The sequence below is a fragment of the Hyla sarda genome, chromosome 3 (genome assembly GCF_029499605.1).
Source record: "Hyla sarda isolate aHylSar1 chromosome 3, aHylSar1.hap1, whole genome shotgun sequence".
Lineage (NCBI taxonomy): Eukaryota > Metazoa > Chordata > Amphibia > Anura > Hylidae > Hyla > Hyla sarda.
Genome location: NC_079191.1, coordinates 84,597,863 through 84,612,597, shown reverse-complemented (window position 1 = coordinate 84,612,597; position 14,735 = coordinate 84,597,863). Strand labels below are relative to the sequence as shown.

The 14,735-nt window shown below is 47.8% G+C and overlaps 1 protein-coding gene across 2 annotated transcripts in view; it reads left to right on the top strand.

The window, feature by feature from the left end:
* FBXO36 (F-box protein 36) overlaps nucleotides 1–14,735 on the top strand; it is a 37,178-nt gene that overhangs the window by 16,781 nt on the left and 5,662 nt on the right. For both annotated transcript variants that reach the window (XM_056564503.1, XM_056564502.1), the window contains exon 3: nucleotides 8,828–9,000. In XM_056564503.1, coding sequence (XP_056420478.1) covers nucleotides 8,828–9,000 — 173 coding nt within the window. The remainder of the gene's footprint in view (nucleotides 1–8,827; nucleotides 9,001–14,735) is intronic.

Genomic DNA, 14,735 nt, shown 5'->3' with positions numbered 1-14,735 from the left:
TTGTTACATTCCGTGAGGGGTGTAGTTTCCAAAAAGGGGTCACATGTCGGTATTTATTTTTTTGCGTTTATGTCAGAACCGCTGTAAAATTAGCCACCCCTGTGCAAATCTCCAATTTAGGCCTCAAATGTACATAGTGCGCTCTCACTCCTGAGCCTTGTAATGTGTACGCAGATCATTTTACGCCCACATATGGGGTGTTTCCGTACTCAGGAGAAATTGTGTTACAAATTTTGGGGGTCTTTTTTTCCTTTTACCTCTTGTGAAAATAAAAAGTAAAGGGCAACACCAGCATGTTAGTGTAAAACATTTTTATTTTTTTACACTAACAGGCTGGTGTAGACCCCAACTTTTCCTTTTCATAAGGGGTAAAAGGAGAAAAAGACCCCCAAAATTTGTAGTGTAATTTCTTCCAAGTACGAAAATACCCCGTATGTGGCCCTAAACTGTTTCCTTGAGGACTAAATTAGGGATTGCATAGGGGTATTCTACGCCAGTGATTCCCAAACAGGGTGCCTCCAGCTGTTGCTAAACTCCCAGCATGCCTGGACAGTCAGTGGCTGTCCAGAAATGCTGCGAGTTGTTGTTTTGCAACAGCTGGAGGCTCCGTTTTGGAAACACTGCCGTACAAGATGTTTTAAATTTTTATTGGGGGGGACAGTGTAAGATGGTGTACATGTAGTGCTTTACCCTTTATTTTGTGTTAGTGTAGAGTATTGTAGTGTTTTTAGGGTACATTTGCACTGGCGGAGGTTTACACTGAGTTCCCTGCTAGGAGTTTGCGCTGCGGCGAAAAATTTGCCGCAGCTCATACTTGAAGCAGAAAACTTACTGTAAACCCGCCCGTGTGAAAGTACCCTGTACGTTCACATTTGGGGGCAAGCCTCCAGCTGTTTCAAAACTACAACTCCCAGCATGTACTGACATACCATGCATGCTGGGAGTTGTACTTTTGCAACAGCTGGAGGCACACTGGTTGGAAAACTTTCAGTTAGGTTCTGTTATCTAACTCAATATTTTCCAACCAGTGTGCCTCCAGCTTTTGCAAAACTACAACTACCAGCATGTACTGATTGCCGAAGGGCATGCTGGGAGATGTAGTTATGCAACAGCTGGAGGGATTGCAACTACAACTCCCAGCATGCTGGGATTTGCAGTTTTGCAACATCTGGAGAGCTACAGTATAGAGATCACTGCAAACTGTGGCCCTCTAGATGTTGCAAAACTACAAATCCCAGCATGCCCTGACAGCAAACAGTTGTGTGGGCATGCTAGGAGTTGTAGTTTTGCAAGATCTGGAGGGCTATAGTTCAGAGACTACCATATAGTGGTCTTAAACTGTAGCCCTCCAGCTGTTGCAAAACTACAAATCCTAGCATGCCCAAACAGCTGTCTGGGCATGCTGGGAGTTGTAGTTTTGCAACATCTGGAGTGCTACAGTATAGAGACCACTGTATAGTGGTCTCGGACTGCAGCCCTCCAGATGTTGCTAGGCAACTTACCAGCTTCCGTCGGATCCAGGGAGCCTGCTGCAAGTCATCGCCGATCTCCGATGCTGATCGTCACCCGCAGCCTCGCCCGCAGGGTAAGTGGACTCCGGCGCCGGTCCCCTTCGGTTTCCCCATTCTGCCCCGCCTATTGTGGGTGGGCAGGATGGGGAAAATGAAAGTTAACCCCCCCCCCCCGCCCCCATCTGCTATTGGTGGTCGCGTCTAGACCACCAATAGCAGGGATAGGAGGGGTGGCACCCCTGCCACCTCACTCCTATCCCTTCAGGGGGATCGTGGGTGTCTTGGACAACCGTGATCCCCCTTATATTCCGGGTCACCATTGACCCGTGACCCGGAATCGTGCAAATCGCAAGTGCGATTTCACTTGCGATTTGTGCCGATCGCCGACATGGGGGGGGTCTGTTTGTATGTTTGCTTTAGAGCCTCTGAAACATGTTCTGAATTATTGATCTTAACCAATGCAAAAGACGCCACAATAAAATGTGATGGACCCCAAAATGTGTCAGTGGGGCATGTTGGGCAGTGGCAGTACCAGTCATAATACAGTTCCAACACTACATCATGGTTTCCCTTTCACATATGTGTACCGAGCCTTACTTAGGCCTTAGTTACATAGGTAAGATAGTGTGGATTTAGCACTGCAGATTTTAGCATGGATTACAAGCTTCTGGGGAAAAAGTCAATGCTGCAGATTATTCCACATCAAAGGTTAGTTTCCATATTTATTCCACATTTACTTTTTCTTTACTCTTACTATAGCAGGGATGAAATCCCCATTTGTATAAATCTCTCCTACATGGTGTGAAGTTTTTCCATGTGGAAATATTAGAATGCTGCACTTTATAAATCCTGCTAATCCTATTGAGAAGTTCACCTCTTTCAGTTTAGCAGGGGTAAAATCCAAGTGAATCAGAAGTAAAATCTATATGTTGATTTCTTCATGATTTGCAGCAGAACATTTTCAGCACATGTGGACCTGGACTGGACTGCACCTCTGTATGCCTCCAATTTTATAGGTGGCACAAATACTGTTATATGGCACAAGATTACAATAGGATGCCTTTCACTCCCACACAGACACTGATAGGCAGGGTTACATGCAGGGCTCAAGCCCCGCAGGAAAAAATGGGAACTGAGTTCCTGCACTATTTCCAGAGCAGGAACATCGTTCCCATTAGCAGGAGTCCTGCAGGACCAGCCCTTCAGTGAAAATCTTGGGAGAGTTTTTCCAGGACTTGACCCCTGGTTACATGTGGTCCTTTCATTGATCATAACAGCATAAGGTTGATGTAACTGTTCTGGTACATAGAACTGTCATGATGACTTGTAAATGCCATGTTGTGACCATCTTATGATGGTTGTGGACCCATTACATACGTACTGCAGTTTGCCACGCTGCTAGGAAAAGCACAAAAGTGAGTTGTTGTCAATTGTTTGAGTGGCAGCACTGTGCAGCGTGAAAATGTCAAGGAAAACAGGTTTGCGGTTTCCATTTACTTTAATGTGTATAACACCGTCACAATGTGTGAAAGCGTAAATAACCAGAAGAAAAACACAGAGTTGGGTGTGCGTCTGCTTTGAAGCTGTTATCCAGCCTTATAAAATTGATAGCCCATACTCAGGCTAGATCGGAGGGGGTCCAACTCCCTGCACCCCATTAATCAGCTGTTTAAAGAGAACATGGCATGAGATCTGCCCCCTCTACATTGTTTACCAGCGCTTGTGTGTGTGTGTGCATCGTCTTACTATTAATAGCAGCAGTGTAAAGTATTGCAGTAATGCAACATTTACCGTACGGCCCCGTCAACTGAGTTGTTAGGAGTGGGCCCCCAATATTGGTGGTCTATCCTGTGACCTAGAAAACCCCTTTAAATAACTGCCCAAAGAAAATAAAAGGAACACAGTGGCCTTGTTCACACTGAGCTTTTTATCCACAAAGATTCCACATCTATTCCATTTCCCATTGTTTTTGTTTTCAGTGGGAATCCGCACCATAGTTCACTGTTAGGCCATGTTCACATAGTATTTAGGTACATAGAATGATGATGGCACTCACCACAAGTTTTTTTCTGTATGTTTTTAACCTTTTTGCACTATTTTTCACTGGTTTTATGGTGTATTACGGAAAGCATACGCCCACTGACATCACGGCCAGGTATTTCTCACGGGCACTGACGACAGTGGGGGAGTGTTCTGAAGAAGTGCGCCCAGCGTACCAAATAGCCATCACGCTCATGGCGCCTCTCTTTCCTATGCTGTAGTCTGCCGGTTGTTAAGAATAAAAAAATTCAGTTTCTTCATCTTGTGGTGAGTGCCATCATCATTCTATGTACCCATGTTCCTTGCTTGTTTCTGGATTGAGCACCCCATTGAAGTATATACGGACTCCAGTGTCCTTTGGTGTAATACACCTGTGTATAGGATCGTCACGGAAGCTGTGCCGAGCGCTTCATCTATTGCACTCACACAGTATTTAGTTTTGTTGGTGCTTTTTTGGCTGTTTACTGACTTTTTCATACAGTATGTGAACATGGCCTTACAGGAAAAAACTGAAATGATATCTTGGATTGTCTGTCAGGGAGTCTGGATCCAGTTATCCCACATTGAATGGGACTAGCCCTTTCGGCTAAATCTGCAGAGTATACGTTTATAAATCCACAGCAGAATCTGAGGGTATGCTTTAGACTTCTGTCACTTACACAAAGCAGTTTGTCAACCAAATCTGCATTAACTACTCCGGTCAGAGCCAATTCCATTATACCTGAAAGACCCTATTGTAAGCCAGCACCAATGATGTCCATCATGCAGCAAATCTAGCATGTTTTCGTTATCTACAAGTAGATGTGAACAGAGCCTTAGTAAAGTTAGATCCACCACTCAGATAGTTTCCTTCATTTTCAGAGCTGCTCTGGAAAAAAAAAATGAAATATGATGCTATGGTATTTGAACATTATTTTATTACATGCTTGTGTTCAGCACTTCTGCAGTTATTATTGATAATTATTCTTCATAAAATATCTAATACAACATGAATGTCCTATCACATAGAATTACTAATGATACAGTAGCTGCCATATGAAAGCTATAAACATACATCCTTGTCTATGCTGTGCACCACCTGTCACGTGATTGGCCAGAGTCTGAGCATGACAAGTAGATGCAGAATAAGAATAGATCTGGTACGCAAATGAAGCTAATTTACATTTAATATACTGGATACTGTAACAGGGCAATAGAGTAAATGACTGGTAAATTATTTGGACTCTGATGTAGAGGACCACCTTGGGGTCCCGTGGTACCCATTGAAATACTTGCATGTGGTATTAAAGGGGTATTCTGCCTCTATACATCTTACAAGGGGATGGCACCCCTCGCGATCTCTGTGCCGGCACCACAGGGTTCTGAACACAAAAGCTTGGGGCACCCTCCATGTGTATGGGAGGGAGTGTGATGGCTAGCATATATATACTTTTTTACTCAATGTATATTACAAATGTAATATACATTGGGTAAAAAAAAAGCCTGTCTTGCCCTTTCAGCTATTACTTTTGTGCGCAGAGACCAAATACAGGAAGTGTGGGCAGAACAAGCAGGGCTCTGTACACTGAGGACAAGCAGGGCTCTGTACACTGAGGACAAGCAGGGCGCTGTACACTGAGGACAAGCAGGGCTCTGTACACTGAGGACAAGCAGGGCTCTGTACACTGAGGACAAGCAGGGCTCTGTACACTGAGGACAAGCAGGGCTCTGTACACTGAGGACAAGCAGGGCTCTGTGCACTGAGGACAAGCAGGGCTCTGTGCACTGAGGACAAGCAGGGCTCTGTGCACTGAGGACAAGCAGGGCTCTGTGCACTGAGGACAAGCAGGGCTCTGTGCACTGAGGACAAGCAGGGCTCTGTGCACTGAGGACAAGCAGGGCTCTGTGCACTGAGGACAAGCAGGGCTCTGTGCACTGAGGACAAGCAGGGCTCTGTGCACTGAGGACATGCAGGCCTCTGTGCACTGAGGACATGCAGGGCTCTGTGCACTGAGGACAAGCAGGGCTCTGTGCACTGAGGACAAGCAGGGCTCTGTGCACTGAGGACAAGCAGGGCTCTGTGCACTGAGGACAAGCAGGGCTCTGTGCACTGAGGACAAGCAGGGCTCTGTGCACTGAGGACATGCAGGCCTCTGTGCACTGAGGACATGCAGGCCTCTGTGCACTGAGGATGACAAGCAGGGCCCGTTACACTGAGGAGGACAAACGGGGCTCTGCACACTGAGGACAAGCGGGGCTCTGCACACTGAGGACAAGCGGGGCTCTGCACACTGAGGAGGAAAAGCGGGGCTCTGTACACTGAGGAGGACAAGCGGGCCTCTGTACACTGAGGAGGACAAGCGGGCCTCTGTACACTGAGGAGGACAAGCAGGCCTCTGTACACTGAGGAGGACAAGCAGGCCTCTGTACACTGAGGAGGACAAGCAGGCCTCTGTACACTGAGGAGGACAAGCAGGCCTCTGTACACTGAGGAGGACAAGCAGGCCTCTGTACACAGAGGAGGACAAGCAGGCCTCTGTACACTGAGGAGGACAAGCAGGCCTCTGTACACTGAGGAGGACAAGCAGGCCTCTGTACACTGAGGAGGACAAGCAGGCCTCTGTACACTGAGGAGGACAAGCAGGCCTCTGTACACTGAGGAGGACAAGCAGGCCTCTGTACACTGAGGAGGACAAGCAGGCCTCTGTACACTGAGGAGGACAAGCAGGCCTCTGTACACTGAGGGGGACAAGCAGGCCTCTGTACACTGAGGGGGACAAGCAGGCCTCTGTACACTGAGGGAGACAAGCAGGCCTCTGTACACTGAGGGGGACAAGCAGGCCTCTGTACACTGAGGGGGACAAGCAGGCCTCTGTACACTGAGGGAGACAAGCAGGCCTCTGTACACTGAGGGAGACAAGCAGGCCTCTGTACACTGAGGGGGACAAGCAGGCCTCTGTACACTGAGGGAGACAAGCAGGCCTCTGTACACTGAGGGGGACATGCAGGGCTCTGTGCACTGAGGACATGCAGGGCTCTGTGCACTGAGGACATGCAGGGCTCTGTGCACTGAGGACATGCAGGGCTCTGTGCACTGAGGACATGCAGGGCTCTGTGCACTGAGGACATGCAGGGCTCTGTGCACTGAGGACATGCAGGGCTCTGTGCACTGAGGACATGCAGGGCTCTGTGCACTGAGGACATGCAGGGCTCTGTGCACTGTGGACATGCAGGGCTCTGTGCACTGTGGACATGCAGGGCTCTGTGCACTGAGGACATGCAGGGCTCTGTGCACTGAGGACATGCAGGGCTCTGTGCACTGAGGACATGCAGGGCTCTGTGCACTGAGGACATGCAGGGCTCTGTGCACTGTGGACATGCAGGGCTCTGTGCACTGAGGACATGCAGGGCTCTGTGCACTGAGGACATGCAGGGCTCTGTGCACTGAAGACATGCAGGCCTCTGTGCACTGAGGACATGCAGGCCTCTGTGCACTGAGGACATGGAGGCCTCTGTGCACTGAGGACATGCAGGCCTCTGTGCACTGAGGACATGCAGGGCTCTGTGCACTGAGGACAAGCAGGGCTCTGTGCATTGAGGACAAGCAGGGCTCTGTACACTGAGGAGGACAAGCAGGGCTCTGTACACTGAGGAGGACAAGCAAGGCCCGTTACACTGAGGAGGACAAACGGGGCTCTGCACACTGAGAGGGACAAGCGGGCCTCTGTACACTGAGGGGGACAAGCAGGCCTCTGTACACTGAGGGGGACAAGCAGGCCTCTGTACACTGAGGGGGACAAGCAGGCCTCTGTACACTGAGGGGGACAAGCAGGCCTCTGTACACTGAGGAGGACAAGCAGGCCTCTGTACACTGAGGAGGACAAGTAGGCCTCTGTACAACGAGGAGGACTGCAGGCCTCTGTACACTGAGGAGGACAAGCGGGCCTCTGTACACTGAGGAGGACAAGCGGGCCTCTGTACACTGAGGAGGACAAGCGGGGCTCTGTACACTGAGGGGGACAAGCAGGGCTCTGTACACTGAGGGGGACAAGCGGGCCTCTGTACACTGAGGGGGACAAGCGGGCCTCTGTACACTGAGGGGGACAAGCAGGGCTCTGTACACTGAGGAGGACAAGCAGGGCTCTGTACACTGAGGAGGACAAGCAGGGCTCTGTACACTGAGGGGGACAAGCAGGCCTCTGTACACTGAGGGGAACAAGCAGGGCTCTGTACACTGAGGAGGACAAGCAGGCCTCTGTGCACGGAGACTCTCTGACATGCCCTCGGCTCACACAGCAGGCTGATTGACAAATCAGGAGCCTGCCCAGAGCTCTACTTGTCCTGCCCTCACTTCCTGTATTTTGTCACTACACAGGAACACACAGACAATAGCTGCAGTGACAGCATCTTAGGAAACGACCAGAAGCAATCTAAAGGAACATGTCCTTTGATCTATATCAGTGGTTTCAAACCGTGGCTTCCTAGATGTTGCAAAACTGCAACTCTAGCATGTCCTGACAGTCAATGGCTGTCCGTGTATGCTGGAGTTGCAGTTTTGCAACATCTGCAGAGCCACTGTTTGTTGACCACTGATATAGAACATCAAAGGACATGTTCCTTCAGATTGCTTCTGGTTGTTTCCTGTCTCTGAAAAAGCCAGTAGATGGTGCAGCTGAGCAAACCTGGACAAAGGGATATGGATAATATTTTCCCCTGACCAAACTTCTATTTTTTATTGATGAATTATAAGGGGGCTTTTCTATAAGTAAAAAAAAAAAAGAAAATCCCCTCTCAACATTGCAATGTCTGTCAATTACATAATCCCAGATTTGTTTAGGGAGGATGTCCCTTCTGCGACCATGTCACATGCGGATCAAAAAAAAACTCATCTTAACTACTTGGATTGTTGGCCTAAAGGTTATATGCACATGTTGAGGTTTTGTTTCTTTTTTTTGTTTTTTTGCTGTGTGTATCTGAAAACCTTGCCAATGTGCAGTGATTTGACGGCCCTTGTGAAATATACCCTCAAAATAGCTAAAATAAGTATGACAAGCTGAGACATGTCCAGGCCTGTGAATGTACCTGTTCAGACTTGTCCGCTTTCAGTAAAACATCTCTTTTGCTGAGTCTCCTTTTTTGTGTGATCTTTCCGTCCTGTAGACTGGAGGTTTGACGTCAGCCCTCAATGTATGAGAAAACGGTAAAACATGTTGGGAATCCCTGGAAATGGAAATTCTATGTTTTATCCTCTCAAGTGAACAAGTCATTCAGATATTTCTTTTTTTTTTACCCTTCAGCTCAGATTGGCATAATTTTTGGACAGAAGACCCTCTGCTATGTGACCAACCTTTGCCAAGGACGGTATGATTTTCTGGGGCGTCTACCTGAGTCCTTGATATTATATATCTTAACGTTCCTGGACTTGGAGGATATTACTCAGCTCTCTCAGGTGTCTCGTACATTTCAGAAGGTAAGTCTACTAATAAGGGTAGGAATACACTACATTTCTTACCCTGTTAATCATATCCGCCGGCATCCCACAGAAAACGCAATGCTGACGTACACGGTTTACAGGGGCAGCGGACCCCATTCACTTTTATGGCCGAACAGCGACTCCTTCCGTGACATATGCACTATTTTAAACTTACTTCTAACTGGGGATGTTGCGCCTTTCAATTACATTCAGAAAGCAGTCACTAGGTGACTTTGTTTGAACATAGAAGTGAATGGGGTCTGCTGCTCCCGTTAAAGGATAACTCCAGTATGTAACAACTTATCCCCTATCCTAAGGATAGGGGATAAGTGTTAGATCGCAGGGGGTCCGACTGCTGGGGCCCCCCCGCGATCTCCCGAACTGCACCGCGGCTCCCTGCACGAAACGAGCATTTTCGACCACCGCAGGAAGTGGCGGCCGACACGCCCCCTCCGTGCAGCTCTATGGCAGAGCCGGAGATTGCCGAAAGCAGCGCTCCGGCTCTCCCATAGAGCTGCATGGAGGGGGCGTGTCGGCCGCCACTTCCTGCGGTGGTCGAAAATGCTCGTTTCGTGCAGGGAGCCGGGGCGCCATTTGGCAGATTGTGGGGGGGGGGGGGGGGGGGAGGCAGCAGTCAAACCAACAAACCCCATCCCCCCATAAACCCCCAACCCCCCCCCCCCCGGAATCTAACACTTATGTAAGTTGTTACATCCTGGAGTTATCCTTTAACAGTATATGTTAAATTATGTTCAGCTGTTGCTATCCTTTTTTTTTTTTTTTGCTCCCAGTCTCACTCTTCACTGCTGGTTCCTGTGACTGGTCGATCCCACTAGAACTGCCTGCTTAGCCAATCACTGGCTATGGCAGGACACCACTGTGGCCAGTGATTGGTTGAGTGGGCAGTTCGTGTGCTATCTACACATCTCAGGAACCAGAACGCAGTAGGGATCGGAAGCATTTCTGTATAATTTTTGGAGGGTTGGACAACCCCTTTATACACTTTCTTTTCCATTTATATGCCGTATAATAGCTTCCACCATTCACTTGATCTTCTTATGACTATTTTACCTCATTTATTTATTCTGCAGGATATAGAAAACATTTAGGTAACCTTATTTTTCCTCACCTTCATCCCCATGTTGCACCTTGCACAGGATTTCTCTTTCCGCTTTCCCGGTGGTCTGTAAACAGCCTCACTTAGATACGCTTTTACAGTCTATTGATGGTGTTTTCTAATGTGCAGATTAGTCATGATCTTGCAGGTTAATTCTTCCCTCCTTTTTTATTTCCATGGTCTCTCATGTTCTTTTTTGCTTCCCATGTGCAGAGATACTCTCTGCAACATTCCCTCTAATAACTTGACCTATTGTGACATGGATGGGCCGTGAATGTCTGAAAAAGGAATATTCATTTAAAAGAGTAATATGGTGGAATGAGTCACCTTGTTATGGCTAGTGAAGGGACTGAGGGGGCGGTGTATGCTACAGGGATTGGAAGAACATCAAAGAGAGAATATTAATAGTAGTCTGCACTAGGCCGAACTCAGTAATTGTTTTGCCCTGATTACTTATTTGTTATAGAAAATAGAATTTATAGAGCCCCACCGGGTTTCCCCCATAATAGTGCCAGCTGCACAGTTCTTCTATAATATTTGGACCACACAGTGTCCTCCTTAACAGTGCCAACCACACAGTGCCACCCCTTAGCATTGCCAACCACACAGCGTGAACAATGCAATTTACAGTACGTTGTTAGTGGTGACCAGTGAAATCTACAGGGTGGGCCATTTATATGGATACACCTAATAAAATGGGAATGGTTGGTGATATTAACTTCCTGTTTGTGGCACATTAGTATATGTGAGGGGGGAAACTTTTCAAGATGGGTGGTGACCATGGCGGCCATTTTGAATCCAACTTTTGTTTTTTCAATAGGAAGAGGGTCATGTGACACATCAAACTTATTGGGAATTTCACAAGAAAAACAATGATGTGCTTGGTTTTAACTTAACTTTATTATTTCATGAGTTATTTACATGAAAGAATAAAGTTACGTTAAAACCAAGCACATCATTGTTTTTCTTGTGAAATTCCCAATAAGTTTGATGTGTCACATGACCCTCTTCCTATTGAAAAAACAAAAGTTGGATTCAAAATGGCCGCCATGGTCACCACCCATCTTGAAAAGTTTCCCCCCTCACATATACTATGTGCCACAAACAGGAAGTTAATATCACCAACCATTCCCATTTTATTAAGGTGTATCCATACACATGGCCCACCCTATACACTGCACTTATATCCATGAGCATTGCACACAACAGACAATGAATATGTACTAATGTCGTGGCATATTTCACACTGCAGAAAATCCGCCGGGCAGCGAGAAATCTGCAGCATATTTTGCTATTAGCAGACACACAGGGCTTCCTAGCCGCAGCCCTCTGTACGCAGTGATGTTTAGAGGCGGGCCGCGTGACTGTGACGCCCAGGTCCACCTCCGAACCTCACTGCACTCATAGGGCTGCTGGAGGTACGCTCTGTATCTACTAATAGCAAAATATCCAGCGTATTTCTCGCTGGCCAAATGCAGCATATTTGTACTGAATTTGTAATATCACACACCCTGAGGACAGGTGTAGTGCTGTTTTGGGAAGTACCGTATTTTTCGCCGTATAAGACGCACTTTTTCTTCCCCAAAACTGGGGGGGAAAAGTCGGTGCGTCTTATACGGCGAATACACCCCTATCGCGGCGGTCCCTGTGGCCATCAACGGCCGGGACCCGCGGCTAATACAGGACATCACCGATCGCGGTGATGCCCTGTATTAACCCTTCAGACGCGGCGATCAAAGCTGACCACCGCGTCTGAAGGGAAAGTGACACTAACCCGGCTGTTCAGTCGGGCTGTTCGGGACCGCCGCGATCTCACCGCGGCGGTCCCGAACAGCCCGACTGAATAGCCGGGTTAGTGCTTACAGGACACCGGGAGGGACCTTACCTGCCTCCTCGGTGTCTTCTCCGTTCAGGGGTCCCCTGTATGCCGGCGCTCTCCTTCCTCGTCGTCGCGTACGTGCGTCGGCGTGCGTAACGACGTGATGGCGGCGACGGAGAGCGAGGATACCCGGCCGGCAGCAGAGACGTTCCAGAGCGACGGGGACACGGCGACAGCGATGGAGCGACATCCAGGGCAGCGGTGACGGATCCGAAGCGACGGGGACACGTGAGTATTTCCTCCTATGCAGTGGTCTTCAATCTGCGGACCTCCAGATGTTGCAAAACTACAACTCCCAGCATGCTCGGACAGCCAACGGCTGTCCGGGCATGCTGGGAGTTGTAGTTTTGCAACATCTGGAGGTCCGCAGGTTGAAGACCACTATTGGGTTCAAAATCTTTATTTTTTTAGATTTTGCCCCTAAAAATTGCGTCTTATACGCCGGTGCGTCCTATAGGACGAAAAATACGGTCATAATCTTTGTTTTTCTATTCCTGTATAACCCATTTAAGCCTTCATAGCTTTGAAAAAAGGCTCTGTTCCTGGAGGGAAAAAAAAGATAAGACACAAACTATGTTAGAAAATTACATAACTTTTTTTTTATTATAAAATGGTGGTGCTAATCCCCAAATGAAATTCAAGTGTCAGCCTTGGATTGCAGTCGCAGGTCTTCCTAAATATACATTAAGTTTGCCATAAGTAAATCTGCAACGTGAATCCTTTTCAAGAATATGCCATCACAGAACACCTATGTTCTGTCAAAAATGGTTGAATAAGGTCCTATTCTTCACATGGCCAACAGAGGGAGCCACATTTCACTCAGTGCTCATTCTGCTTCTCATTACTTTCTTAATCTCTTAGCACTTCCTGATCCAGGTTATGCAGGGTAATGTAATGTCTGGCTGGTAGCATTGCCCTCTGTTGCACCAGCTGAAACTTTTACTTAGCTGCTGGTACAATGTACGAACAAAAGAATTTAGAGGTTGGCAGCAAAATATTATCGCAAATCCTTCTATGGCCCAGAAATACGTGAAATGGCAGACACGGGCCTGACACTGAAAAGACCTCAAAGGTGAAAAGATTCAACTAAATGTTCATTATCAGTTATAGATTGTGAAATCCACAGCACTGGGGAATTTTCCTATGGGAATCCCCCAAATTCTCCTCTATGAAACCTAGTAATGCTATTTACTGTACGTGTTAACAAAGAGGTGAAACGCAGAACATTCACCAGCCAAACTGGAAATGTGGAAAGAGTTCTTGATTTCTGACAAATTGGTCAATAAAATAAGGTGGTCGGGTAGAGGTATTTCAGCCATATAATTCTGATTCCCTTTTTAGTGATGTCATCAAAGGGCATCCCGACAAAATAGCACATACTGCCCAAGCAGTGAATGTATTTGGCGCGTTGAAATTAATAGCGTCATCTACTTTTTTATGAGCGTATGTCAGCATCCCATTTTCTGTGGGTATGTCTGACAGAATCTCTAAGAAAGTTTGAACCTACCCTTATTAAAACAACATACCCATTCATCTAAGCTGAGCAGTGTATTTATGGGACAGTTTAATTAAAAAAGTGGTAAAAAAGTAAACATAAATGATATCACTGAGAGAGTAGTGGATGCACGCATGGGAAAAGCATAAGGCTATCCTTATAAGATAGGGCCAGGGACTATTCATAGTATTCAGATTATTGGGCAGACTAGATGGGCCTAATGGTTCTTATCTGCCGACACATTCTATGTTTCTATATTGCTAATGCCCAAACTATAAAAATATATAACATTATTCATAGAGCCCTAGTAGCCTCAAGCGCAACTTAAATCTGGCGTACCAGCCAGCCATTGGCATTAGTCCTGGCTCAGGCTGGCCTGCTGCTCTTAGAGTTTCAGTTGCTTAAAAGTACACTTACCATACCTTTTAAAGGCTTACTCCGCTGCTCAGTGTTTGGAGCAAACTGTTCCGAACGCTGGAGCCGGCGTCGGGAGCTTGTGACGTCATAGCCTTGCCCCCTCAAGATGTCACACCCGCCCCCTCAATGCAAGTTATGGAAGGGGGCGTGACAGCCGCCACACCCCCTCCAATAGACTTGCATTGAGGGGGACGGGCGTGATGTCATGAGGGGGCGGGGCTATGAAGTCATGAGCTTCCAGCGTTCAGAACAGTTTGTTCCAAACGCTGAGCAGCAGAGTACCCCTTTAAGTGGCTGAACTATAGAGCTGCACAGCAGTAGTGCGCAATGGCTCTGCCTTTAGAGTGTAGCAAGTTGAACCACAGCCAGCCCTCTGCTGGGGAAGGGAACGCGGGCGGACAACATCTTTTTCAGTTAGTCCCTTACCTCTTGGCCTGGTGAGTGGGACACGTGTAGGTGTAGGCAGCAGCAGAGGCTGGGTAGGCAGTGCTCCGCAGCCAGCAACTATTCTTACTTTCCCTACCCACAAGGTTGGTGGCTGGCATCCTAGCTGCTGAGGTGAGAGGGAATTGCCTATTTTTGCATGGGACTGGATGTTGGAGAGTGGGTGATGTATTTTTACTTATAGCTATATGTTAAAGGAGATCCTAAGGATAAGGGATACGTTTCAGATCGCGAGGGGTCCAACCGCTGGGGCCCCCCGCGATCTCCTGTACGGGGCCCCAACAGCCTGCGGGAAGGGGGCATGTTGACCACCGCATGAAGCGGCGGCTGACCCGCCCCCTCAATACAATGTTATGGCAGAGCCGGAGCGCTGCCTTCAG